This window comes from Phascolarctos cinereus, unplaced genomic scaffold (assembly GCF_003287225.1).
Source record: "Phascolarctos cinereus isolate Bilbo 61053 unplaced genomic scaffold, phaCin_HiC Scaffold_5;HRSCAF=322, whole genome shotgun sequence".
Lineage (NCBI taxonomy): Eukaryota > Metazoa > Chordata > Mammalia > Diprotodontia > Phascolarctidae > Phascolarctos > Phascolarctos cinereus.
In genome coordinates this window covers 449,722,503-449,744,634 of record NW_027555958.1, presented here as the reverse complement: position 1 = coordinate 449,744,634, position 22,132 = coordinate 449,722,503, and the positions used below count along the sequence as shown (strand labels likewise).

General features: G+C 52.0%; 1 protein-coding gene across 2 annotated transcripts in view; it reads left to right on the top strand.

The window, feature by feature from the left end:
• The first annotated feature begins 1,622 nt into the window (after positions 1 to 1,622).
• TRABD2B (TraB domain containing 2B) overlaps positions 1,623 to 22,132 on the top strand; it is a 245,585-nt gene continuing 225,075 nt past the window's right edge. For both annotated transcript variants that reach the window (XM_020987700.2, XM_020987699.2), the window contains exons 1-2: positions 1,623 to 2,099; positions 5,353 to 5,913. In XM_020987700.2, coding sequence (XP_020843359.1) covers positions 1,962 to 2,099; positions 5,353 to 5,913 — 699 coding nt within the window. In that variant the 5' untranslated portion in view covers positions 1,623 to 1,961. The remainder of the gene's footprint in view (positions 2,100 to 5,352; positions 5,914 to 22,132) is intronic.

The window sequence follows — 22,132 nt, the reverse complement described above, 5'->3', positions numbered from 1 at the left end:
TGGTATACCATTTAAAAAAAATATCCCTCTTTATAAGCTAATTGATGTCCACTGGTTAATTGATCTTGGGGGGAAGCACACTGGATGGGGGCTGCTGAGAGAACCCTGAGAGGAATAGGAGTCAGTCAGCATGCTGAGACCCAACCTGCGGTAGAGTGAGCGTAAGTGGGGGGGAGGGGCGTGTACTACACTGTGTTCCAAGGTCCCTTCCAGCTCATGCTTCCAATAGTTTCACCAGCATTTATTAAGCACCTACTATGTTCTAGGTAGTGCCAGGCAGTGGCAGACACTGGTGACACAAAGCAAAAAAGTTAATAATTTCTCCAGTAGAAAATCTCACATCCTTTACGGAAAAGGTACAAGATGTAGGGATAAGGAAAAGCAAAATAGATACAAAGTAACTGAATTACAGACGATACAAAGTTACATTACCGAGGGGGAGGAGGACACAAGTAATGGGAATCAGGCTAGCCAAGCGCCTATGTAAGAGGGAGCATTTGGGATTCTAAGAGGCTGAAGCCAGAAGGGACGGCATTCTTAGGGGAGGGGAGGGGACGGTACGGGAGGCGAGGTGGGGATACCCCGTGCAAAGTCCCGGGGAAGGGAGTTGGATTGCTTGTGGCCAGGGAACTTCAGCTCCGAAATTCTGTGTTCTGAGGCCTTTCCCATCTGCGATACTGAGTGCTGAAATCTGGTCCCAGACGTTTCACCAACGTGGAGGCACGTCTCCTGTCTCTCTCCCCGCCTCAGTTTCCCTCTCTGGGAGATGTGATAGTTGGGTCAGCTGGTCTCTAAGCGTCCTCAGGGTTAAAAGGTGGTGCGTGTCCAGTGCCTTCTGCGGCATCTCGCGGGATTCTGGGTCCCCGACAGGGGAGATGCAGAGAAGACCCAATCTAGAGTCTAGGGAGCCTCCTTCTTTCCCGGGGAGCCCTCGGCCCGCGCGGGCTTAGGGCCAAGCGCGCTTTGGCCCCACAGTGACCGCGGCCGGCGCGCCCTCTAGCGTCCAGCTGGGCGCGCCTGGGGGGAGGCCCGGGACAAGGAGCGGGAGGCGGGGAGGGAAGGAGGGAGGAGGGGATGGGAAGTTTGGAAAGCGGCTGGGAGTTCTGCCTCCCTGGGCGCGCGCGCGCGTGTGTGAGTGTGTGTGTGTGAGTGTGTGTGTCTGACACGCTGACATGCCTCTCAGTCCCCGCCTCGCCGAGCCCGTGCGCGGAGCGGAGCGCGCTGCTGCCCCTGGCCCGGCCCAGCCCAGCCCTGCCCGGCCCAACCCAGCCCGGCCCGCGGCCCCCCAGCGCCAGCCCAAGCCCAGCAGCCCCAGGGCCGCCCCTGCCCAACTTAGCCAGACCCGGCTCGGCCCGACCCAGCCCTGCCCAGACCAACTTCGATCCGCCTGGGTCGTCTGTCCTCCCGCCTGCCCCAGCGAACTGAGCCGAGGGAGCCCCGGAGCCTGCCCGCAGCCCCGGCGCCGGCCCCGGCGAGCGGCAGCAGCATGGCGGAGCGGCCGGGCCCCTGAAGTTGGGGAGGGGGCGTCCGGGCGGCCCGGCCCGGGGGCCGGACTGACGGCCGCTCGGCCGGGACCCCGGCGCCCCCGCCCCCAGCCCCGGGCCGCCCCGCCCCGCCCCCGCCCCGCACTTGTTCCGTGCCGCCCGCCAGCCCGCCCGGCCCCTAGCCCGCAAACTCTCCCCGAAGGAGTGAGGCAGGCAGGAAACACTGAGCCCGAGACCGGCCGGGCTGAGGGACAGAGGGGCAGGGACCCAGGCGCCCCTCCCCGGAGCCCGGAGCATCCCTGGGCCGGCTGAGGGGCTCCGGGCTGGGCTGAATTCCGAGAGGGGCGCCGTGCCCCTCTCTACTCCACTTCGCGTCCGCTCTGTGCCCCAACTCCGTGTCCTCGCTCCGCGCCTTGCCCCGTGCGCTCCGGCCCTTCCCGGGACAGACTGACCGATAAGGGGACGGAGAGCGGCAGGATGCCCGGGAGCTTGGCGGGACTCGGGCTGGGGCTGGCGCTCGCCTTAGCCCTGCTGCTGCTGCTGCTGCTGCGCGGAGCCTGCTCCGGGTCCGGGGAGCCGCTGGACGCCGGAGGACAGTGCCGGCCGCCTGGATCGGTGAGGCGCCCTGCCCTCGCAGCCGCCGGGCCAGCGGGGTCCCTTCCTATTCCCCCCAGCTCTAGCTCCCTGCCCCGATTTGTGCTCCTTCAGGGTGGACAGCTTGAGTGAGGGCCCACTGGGGAGCTTTCCTCCCACCCCCTTCAGCCTCCTCCCAACTTTTCTCATAGCCTGGGCCAGCAGCACAGGGATGTCTCTCTTTCCTCCATCCCTGCTGCCTCTGACTCCCCCAACGTCTCTCCTAGACTGGGCCAACAGCATAGGGGTGGTTCCTCTTCCTCCAACGCTCCAATCTCTTTGACCCCATCCCAACTTTTCTCTTAGCCTGGGCTAGCACTAACATAGGGATGTCTTCCCTTCCTCCAGTCTCCCCCTCCACCCCCAACTTCCCTTCCCGAGTGAAACACAAATCCCACCCTAAAGCCTACCCCAGCCTGGCTCTGTGGGGCCTGGGGCTGTGAGGGTTCAATTTCCTCCTCAGCCTGGTTTCTGGACTGACCCCTTTTCTCCAATCCTATTCCCCACATACACATATTCTCCTCTCCTGGCAAATTCCATTTGCAGTCTAGACCTTCTCTGACCTGGGCCTGGCTCTCCTCTCCCCTAGTACCCTTCCTCTCTTCTGTTGCCCGCATACCCAGGCTCTAGGTTCCCTCTCCATAACAGCTTGGGGGTGGGGCCCGGCTTTCTCCTTTCTGTTCTTCCTTCCCAAAAACTTCCCGTAGGACAGAACCCTGACCTTCCCTCTGTTTTCCTCCTCTCCACTTCCGCAGTCATTTCCCTTCTGTGCCAACCAGAAGCAAAGTTTTCTTCTTTTCCTCCTCCCCCCATCCACCTACCTTCCTTTCCTGGCCCTGGGCCTGGCTCCTGCCCTGGCTCCTGCCCTTTTCTTCAGCTAGGGGAGGGATGGACACTCCTTCTGTTGGTCTTTTCCTTGAGTGGGATTGGGGTGGGGAAGACAGACTTCCAAAGGGAAGAGCCTCAGAGCTGGGGAAGGTGGCTAAGTCACACTAGGGCATTGCTTTCTAGCAGACCATTCTGAGGTCCCTTCCTCCCAGCTCTCTGTGGAGGTATTGTCCTGGGCCAGACCCAGGCTTGGCTTTTTCAAATGACTGTTTGAAGGGCTTAGTGAATAGTACTTGGGACCTAGAGTCAGAAAGATCTGGATTCGAATCTTGCTTCAGAGATTTATTAGCTTTATGACCCTAAGGAAATCATTTACTTTTACTGGGCCTGTTTTGTTCTCTGTAAGTTGGGGGTGGACTAGAAGGCGTCCAAGATTCCTTTCAGCCCTAATATATGATCCTGTGTTGGGGAGGAGCCTCTAAAAAGGTTTGGAGAGGATTCCAGTCTGGGAGGGTGGAAAGAACACCAAACCTGGGTTCCTGCCAACTCTGTGTGGCCATGGGCAAGTCTCTTGGTTATTCTGAGCCTCATCTTCCTCAGCTGTAAAATGGGCATAACTCACAAGGCTGTTCTGGGGATCAGATGAGAACCTTGATATATATGCAAGATGCTTTGTAACTGGAGCACCCTGGAAATGAAATATTGTCATCTCCACCCCCCCACCCCCCTCACCAACTCCCACAAAAGTCCATGGGCCCAAGATACAAGATGGATCACTCTGTCTTCCCGCCCTCCCTTTCACTATGAGAGCAGGGTTTTAGAACCGGGAGAAACCTTATGGGGGAGGGCTGGGCTTGGGGGGCGTCTGTAGGCGGGTGAAGGCTCTACAGGAGAAAGGGTTTGCTCTACGTCTGTGTGGTGCTGGTAGCAGACGTGGGATCCCCAGCTAATGGATCCCTGCTCCTTTCATGGAAAAAAACAAAAACAAAAACCAAAGAGCTCTAAGCCCTAAACCCATCCTAGAAAAAATATATTCTCTCTTTCTCTCCCCACCCACACCATCCCTGGAAAAACCCTGAGAGACGTGATCCAGAATATGAAGGCAGACATTATAGGATCAGTTAGGAGGGACCTCAGAGGCCCGTTTTTCAGAAAGGGAAACTGAGGCCCAGAGAGTTTACAGTAGAAATTGACTTGGGTCTTGGGAACAAGAGAAATCTTTTTTTTGGGGGGGAGGGGTAGAGAATATAAGTTGAAAAAGTCACTTCCTCTTTTAGTGCCTCAGTTTCCTCATCTATTAAATGGAGATAATGATTCTTGCATCCCTTACTTTGATAGCTAGTTTTGAGGAGAGAACTTTGCAGACGTGAAAGTATTGAAGAAATATCCTGAGTATTCTCATTTATGCTGGTGGTTGGCTATGTTGCTGGAATGGCAGCTGCTTGAGGGCGGGGAATGGTTTGTTTTCATCTCTGCATCCTCAGCACGTAGCACAGTGCTTAGCACACAGTAGGTGCTTTATCAATGCTTGTACCCTTTTCATTTGCTGAGCATTTTCATGTCCCCCAGTAGCTGCTGATCTTCCTAGAATCTCAGAGCCTTGGAGCTAGAAGAGCCCTCCCTGGTGTCTGGTCTAACCTTTACCTGAGGTCATCAGCCACCTCCTTCTTTCCTCCTCCTTCTCTCTTCCCAACCCATAAATTGAGCCTCAATAAGCAGGGGCTTCATTTTGAAGTTATCTCAGCCCCTGCATATAGACTAGGTATCTTCTTCTTAGAGATCATCTAGTCCCCTCCTCTTACTTCACAGATTTGGAAAGGACTTGCCCAAGTTTGCTAGTAAGTTCTTAGAGCCATAGAGACCAAAGCTAAAGACCTGCCTGCTCTCACAGGGGGCATCTGTGACTTCTTCGCATGGGCCACCCTCCTGAGCTCTAGCCATGTGACATAGGCTGAGTCTCTCTCAAAGCCACAGTTCCTCCATCTGTAAAATGGGGATAATGACACACGTACTGTGTACTCCTGAAGAGTAGGGAATGTTTTCTTTCTTTGCATCTCCATTTATTAGTCTTGTGTGTAGAACACAGTAGGTGCTTAATAAATGCTAATTGACTAATTGAATGTTGTGATGGGCAGTGGGAAATGGACATTAACCAGTAAAACAAGGATCCTAAGATGTGCCCCTCAGAGCTCCGTGATGGGGTTCAGATGAGCTAATGGAATGATTTTTCAAGGGCAGGGCCATTTCCTTTCTGAGTTGTGTCTCCAGTGCTTGGCACAGTGTCTGGCATACAGAAGGCACTTAATAAATGCTTGTTGCTTAGTTGGGTGTTAGAGACTTGTCCACTGCTCCTGTCATTATTCTGATCACCTGGTCTCCTCTGTTCTCTTTCTCCTGGCCTGGGTAGCAGGGAGACCTGAACTCATTTCTCTGGACCATTCATCGGGACCCTCCTGCCTACCTGTTTGGCACCATCCATGTTCCCTACACACGCGTCTGGGACTTCATCCCGGACAATTCGAAGGCAGCGTTTGAGGCCAGCGCCCGAGTCTATTTTGAGCTCGACCTCACCGACCCCTACACCATTTCAGCCCTGGCCAGCTGCCAGCTGTTGCCTCACGGTGAGAACCTCCAGGACGTGCTGCCCCGGGAGCTCTACAGGCGTCTCAAGCGCCACTTGGACTACGTGAAGCTCATGATGCCCACCTGGATGACGCCCGACCAGAGGGGCAAAGGCTTGTACGCCGACTACCTGTTCAATGCCATCGCCGGTAATTGGGAACGAAAGCGTCCAGTCTGGGTGATGCTCATGGTGAACTCCCTCACCGAGACCGACGTGCGCTCTCGAGGTGTTCCCGTGCTGGACCTCTACCTGGCGCAGGAGGCTGAGCGCATGAAGAAGCGGACGGGAGCCGTGGAGAGGGTTGAAGAGCAGTGTCACCCACTCAATGGTCTCAACTTCTCCCAGGTAGGATCGCGGCCGGGCACTTGAGTGTTTAGCTTTTCTTTTGTCCATGCTGAGGACCAGGTGAAGTTCCCTGTCCTCCAGGAGAAGACAGGGCAGCAAGCTGTCCTGGGCGTGGAGAGCCTGGCCAGCCTCGGAGGCAGCTGGAGGCGGAGGACCGAGGACGCGATAGGAGTGACTTTGGAGGGGGACAGAAGCTGGTACTGTTGCTCGTAGGCTACCTGCATACAGAGGACAGCTTGGCCTGGGGTCTCAGCATCTTGGGGGAGGGGAGAGAATAATTGGCTTCTGGGTTTGGTCGCCTGGGTTCCCTAAGCTGAGAGAATGTTTATTTTGAGCCCTGGAAATGAGGGAGCCAGGAGTGTTGGTCTGAGTACGTAAATCCTAGGAGCTGGGCAGGTCAGCGGCAGGGGCTGCTTGGGCATGTGAGCCCAGGCCGAGGCTGGGGGTGCTGGATGGGGCTCCAGGGCGCATTAGCTGTCTGTGGGCTGCTCTTATTGCCTAGCTGGGTGCCCCCAGTTGTCCTGGAGTAGCCTTTACCATGGTGGCTAAAGGAGAAGATAGCAAATAGCATTTCTAGGTTAATGATTCTGAGAGAACAGTGGAAAAATGTATGAGCTCAGGAACCCACTTTTGATTTCTGAACCCAGCTAAGGGAAGGTGAGGCCAACAGCACAGCATGTCCTAAGACGCCCATTTAAAATCCCCGTAGCCCTAAGTGGGTAACATGGTGTTCCTTTTTCCACTACCTTGCTTCTCCAGTGAACAGAGTTCAATTGGCTGGGGAAGGGAGCCCTTCAGCCCCACCTTTGCCCTGGGAGCAGCCCCTGCAGAGCTGGGTACAGGGCATAGGCCCTCACAGGCTGAGCAGGGCCCCTGCCCCTCAATACAGCCTGGCCTGGTAATGATAACACAGAAAGTCTGCTGAATCTGGGGCAAGGCCCTGATCCGCCAGGGAGGTTACAAGCTTTTAACCAGGGAAACAAGGGAGGAAAGTGATCCCTCCTGGGGGAGCTCAGGCTTTTGTTATCCCAGAGAAAAATGCAGCATTTTCCCTGGGGAAGCAAAAAGGACAGATTACTTTGCTAGGCTAAATGAAAGGCGACTTTGTGCTACATGACCCGCTGCCCCCCAGCTGGAGCCTGTGGGCCAGGGCCGTGTCAGGCTAGAGGAGCTGGGTCACCCCAGGCCGATTCTGGGCTGGCTGTGACTCTGGCATGCTTCTTAGGTGGAAAATATTTTGCCTTCTCCAGGTTTGCTCAGTTCAGGCATCCTTGGCTCTGATGGTTGTTTTCAATATTGTGGAAATGGGTTGAGAGTTAAAGGATGTGGGTTCATGTGGCAGTTCTGTTGCTCAGGAACTGTGTGACCTTAGGACAGTTTCCTTCCCTCTCTGGGCTTCAGCTGGTTTAGAGGTGATGGATATGGTGGTCTCCAAGGACCTGCCTAGCTCTGAATCCTCTGACCCTGGGATGGGCATTTGATTCTATCTCACACGGTTAGCTCTCTACCTTTTTCTGGCGTGGAGGCCACCTGGTGCGGGCAGGGAGGTTTTCCAGTGAGAAGTCTTGGCCTGTTTGGGGCTCCTTGTCTAGGAGAGATCAATGTCCCCCGTCATAGAAGGGGTAAGGATTATTCTAGAGGCCCCGGAACAGTGAGAATTCTTCCATGAAATGGCTCCAGGCTTTAAGTGGGCTCCTTGAAAGCAGATTCAGTTGTATATGGGTATGAAGGTCAGATCTGGGAAGGCCCTTAGAACAGAGAACAGGGAAGGTCAGAGATGGGGATCCCTTAGGACAGAGAACTGGGAAGGTCAGAGATGGGGATCCCTTAGAACAGAGAACTGGGAAGGTCAGAGATGGGGATCCCTTAGAACAGAGAACTGGGAAGGTCAGAGCTGGGAGGGCCCTTAGATCAGAGAACAGGGAAGGTTAGAGATGGGGGTTCCTTAGAACAGAGAACAGGTAAGGTCAGAGATGGGGATCCCTTAGAACAGAGAATGGGGAAGATCAGAGCTGGGAGGACCCTTAGATCAGAGAACAGGGAAGGTTAGAGATGGGGGTTCCTTAGAACAGAGAATGGGAAATGTCAGAGCTGGGGCAGCCTTTAGAACAGACAACAAGGGAGGTCAGAGATTGGGGCCCTTAGTATATAGGATAGGCAATGTAAGAGCTGAGAGGGCCCTTATTTGACAGAGGAGAAAACTGAGACTGGGAGAGGGAAAGTGAAGTTATGGAGGGCACAGATGGCATTAGTGGCAGACCCCGGGTCACCCCTCCCCTAGCCTACCAAATGGCCCTTTCTAGCCCCTGGGTCCCTGGCTAGGCTGCAGGAGCAGGGAGGGGCAGGCACCCTGAGCCAGAAAAGCTTTCGGCTCCCTAATCTTTGAAGCCTTCACCACCTGTGAAAGGATCCGCCTGGGCCAATTTGTCCTGTTATCGTTTCTGGAGAGAGGTGCTGAAATCTGCCCTCCATCCTCAGAGGCTGATGTGAAGCTAAATCAGGAAGAAGCAATTACTGGCCCTGGGTGGGTGTGTGGCTGGCCAGCCAGCAAAGCATCTTGACAGAGCCAGGAATGCAAAACCTTTCGTGTATGTGTGTGTGTGTGTGTGTGTGTGTGTGTGTGTGTGTGTGTATGTGCGTGCGCGCGCTCGGGTGTGTGTGCTAACGCTCGTGCCCGCAGCCCCGTGTGTGCGCATGGTTTGATGTGCACATCTGTGATGCATTATTGTCCCAAAATATCTGCTAAGTGCATCAGATACTTTATTTTTACTTTGCTCTCTGCGTTACTGTTATTGCAAAATATTTTTGGGGGGTGGTAAAAACCCGTCTTAAAATAGCTTCTTTAAAAAGGGCTCTGGTTCTTGGTTTTGCAGGGGGAAAGGCAACATTTTTCCCTCCTGGAGAGCAGAGAATGACCCTGCTCCTTAGCCTGAGGCAGGACTGGCCGCTCACTCCTTGCAGCTTTGTCCCATGGGCTCCAGCCCAGAGATTCTCCTCTGCCTGTGGGCTGTGCTGTTCGGGGCTCAGCTTCCAAAACAAACTCACAAGAGGTGACTTTTGTTTTTCATCTTCTTCCTTTCTTCCTCCCTTTCTTCCTGCTTTTCTCTCTCCCCATCCCCCACTTCTTTTCCACTGCTGACATACCTTGCCCCAACTTCCTTTTCTCTCCTTCAAGACCCAAAGAGGACACACTATTTTGACCTCTTAGGGAATATTTACTGAGAAATTAGGCTTCTTGTTGGATTCCTGCATTTGTCTGGGACTGGTGAGCAGATAAAGGAGGTCCAGAAGCTCTGAGAGAGGCCTTGTTTCCAAGGGTGCTGGGATCCATCCATCCATCCATCCATCCATCCATCCATCCATCCATCTTCTCCTACTATGTGCAAGGTGCTGCCCTGGACACAAGGGGCACACAGACAAAAATGAAAGAGACCCCCTACCCCTGCTTGTATAGTTATAAATACATATTGTCTTCCTAAATGAGTGGAAGTTCTTTGAGGGCAAGAACTGTTTTAGTTTTGTCTATGTATCTCTCATTCCTGACACACAGTGGTGCTTAATACGTTGTTGTGATGTGACTCATCTACAAGCACAATACCTAGCTTCTAGTTCTATCTCAACTACTACTTTGTGGTGGCCAAGTGCCTCCCAATTTAGAGCCTGTTTCTTCTGATAAAATGATCAGTGTGTTATGGTCTGATGTGGAGTGAAGTGAGTAGAACCAGGAGAAAGTTGTACACAGTAACAGCCACGTTACGCGATCACTAATATTGATAGACTTAACCCTTCTCAGTAAAATGATCGGTGTATTACAGTAAATTGGTGGTTTCTTACGTTTTTATGATTCTTTGAGGTCTCACCTCTGCTAGTAGAAAGCTTGGTGCCTCTGGGCAAGTCTCTGGCCCAAGAACTGCCCTGTTTCCCAGTTCACCCATCAGCTGGTGGTTATGAGACCCACCTGACTTACCGTGCAGGCCTTCTGTGAGAATCAAATAAAGGAGTGCATGTAGAAATGTGGATTAGAGAAAATGAAGGGGCCTGGTGCCTACTGTGGTTTGAGGCCCCAGCAGTCATTTGGGTCAGGGCATCAAGGAAGTCAAGGTGTGATTGGAGTGGGTCACTGTCCCTTTGGATCTGAGCCCCACTCAGCTCTGTTCCGTCTGGCTGGCTCACCAGGTGTGTGTGTGTGTGGAGAGGGCTGCAGGTGAAAAACCCTCCCCTGCATTTCTGGGGCTTGGAGAGTTAGATGAATGTCCCCTGCTGTTTCGGGGGTTTCGTGGAGCTGCCTGACGCCACACTATGACCTGCAGCCTGTGACATTCCTTTTCTGGGCCATACTTCCCTCCCCTGGAAAAGAAAGGGTCATGCTTAATGCTCACGTAGTCCTCCTCTAGTTCAGATAAAATGCACTCTGGGAGACTTGGTCATGAGGAAAGGAGACTTCTTTCAGTCTATATATTTCACAGATTTGGAGTCAGAAGCCCTAGCATCCCTTCTTTGGGACCCAGTTTCCTTCTATATAAACTCAGAGGGTTGAACTCAATAATCTTCCATTTTATGATGCAATGGGTCTCTAGTTTGACTTCGGAAAAGGCATTTTCCATCATCATTCCACATCAATGAAACTAGGGGGGTCGGTTTAATTGGTGTCTGTCTGGGGACCCTCCCGATTCCTACATTTTGTTCCCTATTCTAAAGTTCCTCCCAGCTCTGAGGTTGTCTGTTCTGCATCAGCTCTGTCCCAGTCCTGACATTCTGTTCCACACTCCGAGGTCCTCCTGGCTCTGATGTTTTCAGAGGCTGGGACTCTTGCTCTGGTCCTTGGGACCCTTGGCAGTCTGGTGAGATAGCCTATGAGGTGGCCTCTGAAAGAAACTCAGCTCCTCCCTGGCTGCGAGTCCCTGGAGCCTGTGAGGTGATCTGTTGAGTGGAGGGAGTGAAGTGTAACCCAGTGGGGTGGAGGGGAGGGGAGGGGGAGAACGGAAACTCTGGCTCATTGTCCTGCCCTAAATCCACGAACGCAGGCACTGGTACAAGAGGGCCCCCTCTGCCTGGACTTGGAGCTGGGCTTTTCCCAGAGGTGGCCCTCATCCCACTTCGTGCTTTCCCACCCTCTCACATTCTGTCCCAGCGAGTGGTGCTCAAACACAAGCACATTGTGGGCTTGGGAATGAACTCACAGTAATCAGAATGTCAGAGGACCCAGGTCTGAATTCCAATTCTGCTACTACCTGTGTGACCATGAGCAAGTCTCATTCTCTCTGTGCCTCAGTTTCCTCCTCTGTGAAATGAGGATGGGAGGACTCAGCAGTCTCTAGGCAGTATCCCTAGCACTTAAGTAAGCACGTAGGAAATCCTTTTTATTTCATTCATTTATTCTTTCCATTTTCCTGGTCCCCCTGACTGGAACCTTCTCATAACTACTCTATATTCTATGTACTTGTATGTATTTTTAAAAAAATTTTATTTTGATTTTGATTTATTAACAATCACTTCCATATGCTTTTGAGTTGAAAATTTTTCTCCCCCTTCCTCCCCTCCACCCTCCCCAAGACGGCGCACAATCTGATATAGGCTTTTTTACATTTACATACCCATTAAACATATTTTCACATTAGTGAAGTTGTAAGTAAAAATTAAAACCAGTAGGAGGAACCATCAGAAAGAGGAAACAAAACTCAACAGAAGGTAAAAATAAGTGATAGTGATTTGACTTCCATAATTCTTTCTTTGGATGTGGACAGCATTTTCCATCCCAAGGCCTCTGAAAGTGTCTTAGATCCTCATAACGCTGAGAAGGGTTCAGTTGAACAATATTAGTCATTGTATAACGTGGCTGTTATTGTGTACAAAGTCCTCTTGGTTCTGCTCACTTCACTCAGCATATGTACTTGTATGTATACACGTTTTCTCCCTTAGTAGAATGAAAGCTCCCTGAGGTCAGAGACCTTGGGGGGTTTGTCTTTGTGCTCTCAGTGCTTGGCACAGCGCCAGGGCACACAGGAAATGCTTAAGAAATGCTTGTTGACTGACTCACATCTGGTTAGTAACCCATTCAGTCTTCATTTTAGCAATTAAGCCCCTGACATGTTCTGAGTTGTTTTCATCCCCTCTCTGTTATCCACAGAGGATGGCTGTGGTCCCCTCAGTGGTTGGGTATATGGTGATGGCTCTTGGTAGCACGATGGAAAGGCCAGCCTAGTGCCTTCGCCAGGGAGGGCTGTTGGGGACAGAGTTCCCCCTGGACTGGCTCCCAGCTCAGGGCTCGAGCCAGCCCCACCCCCTTGTCCTCATCAGAGACCTATAGGCTGGCTCCCCAGCAACTTGCACATCTCCTGGTGCACAGTAGGTGTGTAATAATTGCTTGCTTATTGATTGATTGGAAGGGACCTCAAACATCACCTAGATCAAGATCTTCATTTTACAGGGAGAATACGTAGGCCTATGAAGGTTAAGTGACTGCCATAACATCACATGTATACTAAGTGTCCAAAGCAGGATTTGAACCCAGGTCCTCTGACTCTAATCCCCTGCTTCAGGGCAGCTAGGTGACATAGTGGAGAAGGAAGTCAGGAAGATCTGGGTTCTAAACCCTGCAACTATTGTGACCCTGGGCAAGTCGCCTAACCACCACCATCTTCAATTTCCTCATCTGTAAAGTGGAGAGAATCTATATTATCTATACAGATAATAGATATACCTATATAGCTAGATAGTAGCACCTTCTGCCTGGGGTTGTTGTGACTTGTGTTTAGTCAATTAATTGTGTCCCACTCTTCATGACCCCATTTGGGGTTTTCTCAGCAGAGATACCAGAGTGGTTTGCTATTTCCTTCTCCAGCTCATTTTACAGATGAGGAAACTGAGGCAAACAGGGTGAAGTGACTTGCCCAGGGTCACACAGCTAGTAAATGAGGGCAGATTTGAACTCAGGGAGATGAGTCTTCCTGACTCCAGGCCAGGAGGTCTATCCACAGCACCACCCAGCTGCCTATTGTTGTGTGCAAACCTAAAATGGCCATAGAAAGAAATGTTGGCTATTATTATTACTGCCCAGCTTTTGGCTCCGTTTGCCAAGCACCTTTCCTTCTCTGGATCTCAATTTTCTCTTCTGTAAAATGGGTCTCGGTGAAAACCAAGCCCCACATGTTTTTATATATATCTTTTCTTCCCCCATGTTTTTACAAAGAAGGAAGCACAGCCTCGCTCCTCTGGGCTCCTCAAGTCCTCTTCCCCCAGGCGGGTGAAGGGATAGTCATGCTTGCCAGCCTGTGGAGCTGCTTACATTCTTCTTGCCAAGCTTGGTTCTAAATACTATTCCCTACACAGCTTTTTCTCTCTGCCCTCCCATCTGATGCACAGGCAGCTGGGGACTGGGGTTCTGCCCTCTTCACGTTTGACTAACCAGCTTCTTCCTGATCTTCAGGCTTTGAGACTCCAGAGATCCACCAGAAAACAAGAGGATTGCCTGAAGCCCTGAATGACTTACCTTGCTATTTCCCCTTTCCTCCCCCACCCCAGAGGGTCTTAGACTCAGAAGGCAACTTAGAGGTCGTGACTTTGGGAGGCAAGGCAGTATAGCAGAGAGAGGCCAGTCCAAGATCAGAAGGGACCTCAGAGGCTTCTTTCCCTGAGGCCCCGGGAAACAGCAATGCAGTCTTCCCTTCTACGTCACAACTTTCCCCATTGTGATTTCAATATATTGCGGGTTGGCATAAGAAATTAAATGGGAATTTTTTGGGGAGTTTTGTGGAAGAACACAGAAAGAGTTTAGAAACTCAGAAATGCATAAAATATATTGTAGAATAGTATTGTATAATATCAACCCAAATTTTACAATAAGACACTGTAAACCCTCCATAAAAGAAAAAGAAAAATTCAGACTTCTTCTCTGGTATGAAGAGAGAACCAAAAAATTTCATGCAGATTTTCCAGATCACGCGGGCACCAAGCCCCTAACTCCCACGATGTGGAAGGAATAAATGTATTTTTGATAATGATATTTCGATGGGCTTGGTTTCCTGCTCTCCTATGTATTTTATTTTGTGATTTAAAAGCATAATTCTAAGAAGTGGTAGGTGGGCTTTGCCAGACTGCCAGAGGGGACCATGACAAACCTCTAGTTCAGTCTAACCCCCTCATTTTATAGAAACTGAGGTTAAGTGACTTACCCAAGTTCACACAGTTAGTAAGTAGCAGAAACGGGATTTGAATCTAGGTCCCAGAATTTTCAATCTAGTATCTTACCCACTGCAGCATTCTACCCCTTTAATTCTAAACTCTGCTATTTAAGCATTTTCCCTCTTTGGACCTCAGTTTTCCCATCTGTAAAATGGAGATAAAGATACTTTTACTACCTACTTTATAGGATGCTCATGGGGTAAGTGTTTTGTGAGTCTTAAGGCAGTATGAGAATGGGAGCTATTGTCTTATTCAAGAAGTCTTATTCAAGCAGGCTCAGAGGACCATCCTAATCCCAGATTACAGAAGCCAGCTCATTGGAAGAGAAGGGGATTGAGGTCTAGAGGAGAGATTTGGTCTGGGTCACCTGCCAACAAGTGGTATGGCTGGGTTTGAATTTAGGTGCTTTTGTGGTGACCTCTGCCTCTGTGGTTCTCTGATCTCACATGACCTATTTGCAGGTAGAACAACAGCCCAGAGAGAAGGTGGTGGGAAGAACTCTGGACTTGAAGTTAGAGGTCCTGGGTTCAAATACTGACCATGCTACTCATTGCCTAAGTGACTTTGGAAAAGTCACTTGATGTCTCTGGGTCTTAGTTTTCCTCATCCTTAAAAGAAGGAGATTAGACCCGATGGTCTCCAAGGTCCCTCTGGTTTTGACAGTCTGTGTTTGGTGGAAAGTCGATGGGAATTGCCGTCAAGGGCCCTGGATTCAAATCCAGGCCTTGCCACTTAAAACCTGCGGGAGCTCGGGGAAAGTCAAAACCTTTCCTCTGACCTGTGAGGGGCCAGACAACCTCCTCCTCTATAAAAGGGGGGCTGGGACCTGCTGACCTCTCTTCAGGCCTGTGGTTCTATGATCCGCCTGTGTCTCTCTCTCAGTCTTACCCAGTTTCCTCTCAGACTCGGGGCTGGGCTCGAGGACCAGCTCTAAACCCACAGCCCGGTCCTCCCCCGTGCCTTGGCCTCACTCCCCCAGAAGAAGCTGTTCAGTTCAGTGAGTCTGCCTTCACTGGCCGGCTCCTCCCGCTGGGCCCCAGGAGCTGGGCGGACCAGCTTGGCTGTCTCTATTGATGGGATTACCGGCCCCCCCAGTGCAGCCTTAATGAAGGTTGTAGGGGGGGCATCTTGTTTGGTCAGCGGCTGCTCTGGAGCCTTTGGAAGCCAGCCCCCTCCCAGCCAAGCATCGGCCGGGCCATTCATCGGGGCTCTGGGGGGGCTGCCGGATTACCTCGAGCAGCCTTTTTCTCCCCATTGCCCCCGACTGAGGCTCGGCTCGGGGCTTGAGGCCAGCAGCTTGGAGGGGAAATGATGCCTTAAAGAGAGTTAACGAGATGGATGGTGTCCAGTGCCAGTGAGGACAGAGGCACAGCACGGAGGTTGGCTTTTTCTGAAGGGGGGTTTGCTTTTCTCTTCTGTAATAGGGTTCTGCAAAGACCTGGGGCTGTCCTCATCCAGTGGGGATGGAGGCTTGGGCAGGGGCGCTCCCAGAGCCCAGCTTCGGCCCATGGCTTCTGGCAGAAGGCATCAAGAACCGTACAAGTGTGTGGCAGGCCCAGCTTCAGGGGTCTGGGCCTTTTTCTGGGGGGTCAGGGGGACCTACCTTCTGAAGATTCAGGACCCAAACCCTCCCCACCTCAGGGCAGCTAATATAGCTAAGAAAAATCATCACTTCTGGGAAAACCTTGAGCCCTCCTCAGCTCCCTACTTCTCACCCTTCCCCCGACCTCTTATCTCTAGTCAGTTCCAAAGTCTGGTCCTTCCTACCTCCTGAGCATCCCTCCCATCTACCCCTTTCTCTCCCTGATTGAGGAGCCTGGAATAACAGGGGTTTGGGAGTCTGTGCCTCTCATTTTACAGATGGGAAAAATGAGACCCAGAGAAAGGAAATGACTGATCCAAGCTACGCAGGCAGTGGCCGGCAGAGCAGGGTTCAAATACAGGTCCCTTGATTCCAAACCCAGCTTTCTTTCCAGCATGCCATGTTGAGGGCCTTCCCAGGCCTTCATGCCACCTCACCTGGGCCTTTGTAATAGCCCGCTAACTGCCCTCTGTGCCTTTGGCTTCTCCCTTCTCCAGTCTGTGCTCCACACAGAATATCTTAAAATGTGATTCTGGCCATGTCACTCCTTTGCTCCAGAATCTCTGATGGTTCCCCAGTGCCTCTAGCCTGAAGGACAGACTCAGGGCTCTCTGATGGGCATTTTTCTAAATGCAACATTAAGAATACTAGATCATTTTTCTTTATAGTATGCTTGACAGTTTCCAAAGTAAGTCTCCTTCAGGCTACTGTTCTGTAACTCTGCATGCTTCCTCTGTCATCCTCATCCTGTATCATCTGTTAAAGCCCAGCTCCTCCCAGGCAACCTCACACCTCCTCTGGAGGCAGGAGCAGCCTGCCCCCTTGGACTTCACCGAGCTCTGATTTTCCTCCTTTCTGATTCAATGCTTGTGTATCACACTCATTCCTGTTGGGTTCTTCTCCCTCTCCCGGGATAGCTCAGTGCAAAGGCAAGAGCTGGTATCTAAACATTGCCTCTCCCCTGCACAGGGATCTGCACACACGAAATGGTGAATGAATGTTTGTCAATCGAATGAATGTAGCTACCAAATGCCTTCTCTCCTCCTGGGACAAATGGCCCGACTCCCACCTTCCCTGAACCTCCTCAGCCACTCTGACCTCTCCTGGGAGGTAACCAGCTTCCCTGGGCCATCACCTCCAATGCCACAGGTTTGCCATTGGCTGGAATCAGCCACGGCCGCCCTCTGACCCAGAGAACCTTCTGCAGCCAGCTACAAGGGCCGCTCCCTGAAATCTAGGGATAACTGCCCCCTGCTCCCTGCTTCCTTTTCCTTTGCTCTCGGAGGAGCCTGAGTTTCTTCCAGTGCACCCGGCGAGAGCTTCTGTTTGCAGGTCATTCTGTTAGCATCGTGCAGGATAAATGAAAACTGCTAAATGCAGCAAACGAGAACCATGTGTAGGGCCCTGGGGAGGAGCACAGTGCTCAGAGGGGGTGGCTGGGCTCACTGGGGCCTGACGGCTTGGAGTGGATTTGGATGAGAGCAAAGGGAATGTGGATGGCAGTCAACGGCCCATGGTCGCTCTTCTTCACACTGATGGTGAGGCTGAGCACAAGCCATTTTTGCTGTTCCCTAAACAAAACCAAACCCCCAGGCTGGGTGCTGACATCAGTTCTAGTGTTGTGTCTCCGTGGAGAAGTGCCAACCTCTCTAGACGGGGAATGACCTCCTGCAGGTTCACAGAAGCCTCGATGTCCAAAGTAAGAGAACCCTCGGGTTTTAGAGTTGGGGAAACTGAGGCCCGTGGATGTGAATCAGTTAGAGCACCCGTGAGATAATAGCTGAACCAGGCCCCAGCCCTGTTTCCTAACTTCGGATCCTTCCTCTTCCCCTGATCTGTCTGCTGCCATCCTTCTTTCTGCTAATGGCCATGGTGACATCCAGCAGGCTGGACCAGACAGAGGCAGAGAATATACCTGGGTCGGTGCCTCAGCTCCAACACTTAGTAAGTGCCTCTTTATGAACTGGCATCTGGCTGAATGAGAGAGGGAGTCACCAGTTGTGTGACTGTGGACGAGTCACTTAGCCCTCACTGGACCTTCGTTCGCTCGTCTGTAAAGAGGAGACAGAGGCACAGGGTAAGTCCACCTCTATGACCTTGGGCAAATCACTTCATATGCCTGGGCCTCGGTTTCTTGCTCTGTAGAGTTGGCTTGCCTTTGAACCCTCTGACTACAGACCTCGAATGCTACAAGCCCATGACTGTGGGGGCCATGGCATCTCCTCTCCCAGCTCCCAGCAAAGGGCCCAGAAGGCCAGAAGCCTCGGCAGAAGTGTTACTATTCTGGCCACCTCGGGGGGACCCCTCCCTCATCTTCGTCTCTAGTAGGGTCTGTCTTAGTCCCTCCCCCACAGCCAGCCAGTCACCAGGTCTTGTTCTTTCTCCCCTTCTCTCTGTCCACACAGCCCCCACCCCAGTCCAGGCCTCACCCTCTCTGTCTGGGCTCCTGCCGTCCTCTCCCACTCTTCACTCTCCTTTCAGCTTCTCCTTTCTCCGAGGCATCCTCCACACAGCTGCCCAAATCATTTTTTAAAGGCCCAGGCCCGACTCTGCCACCTCCTTGCTCTAGACTCTTCAGTGGCTCCCTCTTACCCCTAGAACAAGATGAAAAGAAAGCTTGTCACGTGGAGATGAGTTGAAGGAATTGGGGATGTTTAGACTGGGGAGAAGGAGGTTCAGAGGGAGCTTGTTGGCTGTGATGGAGGACATGGAGGCCTGTCATATGAAGGAAGGAGAGACGGGACTTGTTTTTGGCTTTAAAGGACAAAACCAAAAGGGTCTGTGTGTGTGTGCATGTGTGTGCACATGTGTGCACCCAGGTGCACGTAGTTTGGGGTGTGGGGGAGGGGAGCTGGCCAATATGAGGAGAGAGTTAGGAAGAGTCAGATTTAGGCTCAAAATAAGGAAGAACTTTCCAGTCCTGTGAGCTATCCCAAAGTGGTGAGGTAGTGAGCTTCCCATCACTTGAGATGGTTCAGCTTCAAGGAGATCAGAGCTGAGATTCGTACCCAGAATGTAGCGCTGGGTGCCCCCTCAGTCCCGCTCCTGTGACTCTGTGCCTTCTTCCTCCTGTCCACTTGCCAGTCCCTGTGTCCCTCCCCACCCCCCAATCTGACCAGGGGCAGATGAGGGCCCCCTATGTGCTGTCCACTCTGAGGCCCACATGGTTGCCAGGGGCCCTCCTCCCCCTTGTCCTGTCTTGGGTTCCAGGGGGGCAGTTCTCTTAGGGGTGAAAGGCATGGGGCCATGGTCCAGAGGACCCTTAGGGGCTGCATCCTCCGATGCCAGTGAGGACCAGCTCAGAGCTGCTACGGCCCCCTGGGCCAGCCGCTCGGCCTGGCCCCCTGCCAGTTCCCTCCCTCCCCCATCCATCCCGGGCTCCCAGATGTCAGAGCGGTCAGGCTGCCCATCCTTCTTTCTGCTGTTTATGCTGGGGCTGCCTTGTGGAAATCAGACTCTCGGCCAGGCCCTGACTTTCCAAAGGATTTAATAGACCCCTTTGTAAACAGCTCCAAATATTTGTCCAAGTGACATTTATCGTTCGCACATCCCAGGGCCCGAGGCCACCATAGACTGTTGTGGGGTTTCTGTTGTTTGTGAGGCCTCCTTTTTGTCTTTACAAACACGCTGGAGAGGCTGCCCGTGAAACGAGGGTGCTTGTCTGGACGGGAGTCCCCTCCTTCTCTCTTCCTTCCATCAGTCCATTAGCTTGGCCGTCCTTCAAGACCCAGGCCAAACCTCACCCTTCCCCAACTGCTCACAACCATCTGGACCAGTCCACTCAATGCTGCCCGTGACTAGCGGGCCTTGCCTCTGCTAAAAACCCTGCAGTGAGGGAGAACTCAGGAACCTTCAAGGCAATTGGGACTGCTCTGATTGGTAGGCCACTTCCCCTAAAATCAAGCATGAATTGGCCTCTTGGTAACTGTCCCCTCTCCCTGGCCACCCATCGCTGCTGGTTCTGCCCTCGGGAGCCCCCAAAGAGAACGCGTCAATCTCTCATCCAAGCGACAGTGAAGTCTAAAATGCAGCTGCAAGCTCATCACTGTCTTTTCTTCTGAGATAAACATGGCCCCCTTCTTTCAAGTCTTTCTGCGTCCTAGCTGCCCGTCTCTGGGTGCTCTCCAGGGCATCGATGATGCCCTTCCTCAAATCATCTGCAATGCACCAGAGAGAGTTAGTCTTCAGAGATTCCCTAAGCAGAGCCCCTCAATTTACAGATGGGGAAATCGAGACCTGGACAGGGAACATCACTTGCCCATAGTCCCATGGAATGATAGACTCTTCCAGGTCACCCAGGCCAAGCCCCTCATGGCTGCAGGCTGGAGGTAGCTGGGTTCAGCAGAAATGTCTTTTTTTGGTGTGGTCTTCCTGGGCCTCTGTTTCCTTACACGAGACGGTTGGGTTGGGCAGCCTCTGGGATCTACGAGATCTATAAAATGATCTCTCTGAGCCTCAGTTTCCTCTTCTGTCACATTATCGGGCTAGACTCTGATCTCTGAGTTCTCTTCTGAGTTTGGACCCTGTGAAACTGAGGTTTAGAAAATAGATATCACATTGCAGATACGTCAGGGTCCCGGGCCAAATCCAGAACTCCTCACTCCCTTTCTGCTGTAAATCCCTAACTCTCAAACCTTTTTCCTTTTGGTCCTAGAGGTTAGACTATCAGAGAAGCATAGGATTTGGGACACCTGGCAAGTGATCCAGGCCGGCTGGTGTCTCATGGTCTGGTCCTGAGCACAGAGCACATAGTAGGTGCTTAAGACATGTTTATTGACTGACTGACAGTCTCAACAGAGGATTAAAATTTACTGACTGCCTCCATGAAGGGGAAGGTGGAGAGAGTGAGAAGGGCATGGCTGGGTGTGGAAGGAGAGGGATTCTGCCCATGATCTGACTTCATCTTTGGGGATGTGCCCCGCCCTCCGACTTCTTCTCTGATGGGAATGTGTAGAGGTAGATGGGCCTGGGATTTATGCAGATTCCTTCCAGGGGTGATATGCCATAATCTTGTACAATGCAGGAAAACAGACCTGAGTGGTCCATGACAGCTACATCCTGGCTCTCACTGGACTATAATAGAATGGAGACAGAGCACACCCTGCTTGCTGTCCCAGGAGGGTTCAATCCCGGCCCAGCCCAGGCCAGCAAATCACTTTGGCCTTCAGAGTTGACAATGGATCGCGAGTTTGAGCCACAGAATCTCAGAATCTCAAAGCTGGGGAGGGACCTCTGAGATGTCAGCCTATCCCTGACCAAGAGTCTCTATATCACCCCTGACAAGTGGTCATGCAGGCTTCATTGGAAGACCTCTAGCAATGGGGAACTCCTTATCTACCGAAGCTGACCATTCCATTTTGGGATATCTCTCTAATTGTTAGGAAGTTTTTCCTGATGCCGGGCCTAAATCTGCTAACTCTGCAAACACAACCACTCATGGCTGGTTCTTTCTGTTGTTTTCCCAATATACCTTGTACTCTCCTGCCTCCTCACCTTTGCTTACACTGTTCCCTATAGCCTAGAATGTCCTCCCATCCCCTTGGGTAGGACTTGGTGAGTCCCACCCATCCTCTAAAGCCCAGCTCAAATGTTACCTCTTCCTGATTTACAGTCCTATCCCCCACCCCCAACCGCCAGTAGAGACCCTTCTCCACTAAGCGCAGACACCTGAATTTGCACCTCTCTCCTATATTTAGGATGTCATATTCTATCCTATTCTATTCTATCAGTTACCTGTAATGACATTATATCCTCTCCCTAAATTGAGCTACCAGAGACTGAGCCTGAGTCTGATCTGTACTGCCTTTCTCTTAGTGCTCAGCCCAGGGCTATGTATCCAGTAGATACTTAACTGTGTTGAGTGAATGAATGGGTGACCATAGTCCAAGACTCTTTTTCTCTGGACCTCAGTTTTTCCCTTTCTAAAATAAGGGGATCGGATTGAATAAACTTTAAGGTCCCTCCCACATCTAACATTTTCTCATTTGCTGATTTCCAGGTCAGTGGCTTATCTAATAGGAGACTTCCAAAGTTTAATACAGTGCTGGGCTCATAGGAAGCACTTAATGCTTGGTGACTGAAGGACTGACCAACTTAGTTGGTCTTAGGGGGGGCATGCGGGGCTGAGGGCTGGGGGGCAATCCCAAAGTGACCACAGCAGCTGGGGCCTGGAACCAAGCTCTGGTCCTGTGGACAGGGAGGTCCTGGGCAGAGAGACTGCCATGATTAGCAGCCTGGCATCTCCGGAGAGGCTTTGGGGATGTTCCCAGAGACCAAGTGATCTCAACCCTGGCTTTCTCAGCCCTGCCACCCTCTCCTGAGGCTCCTTCTGACTCTTAAAGCAGGAGTGCCTGGAGGAGAACATGGGCCTCTGAGGGGCCCAGGACATTTGGGTCAGGAGTATCAAATTGGGCTTTGGACTTGGGACAGGATTTACCCAGTGCTGGCCAAGCTTCC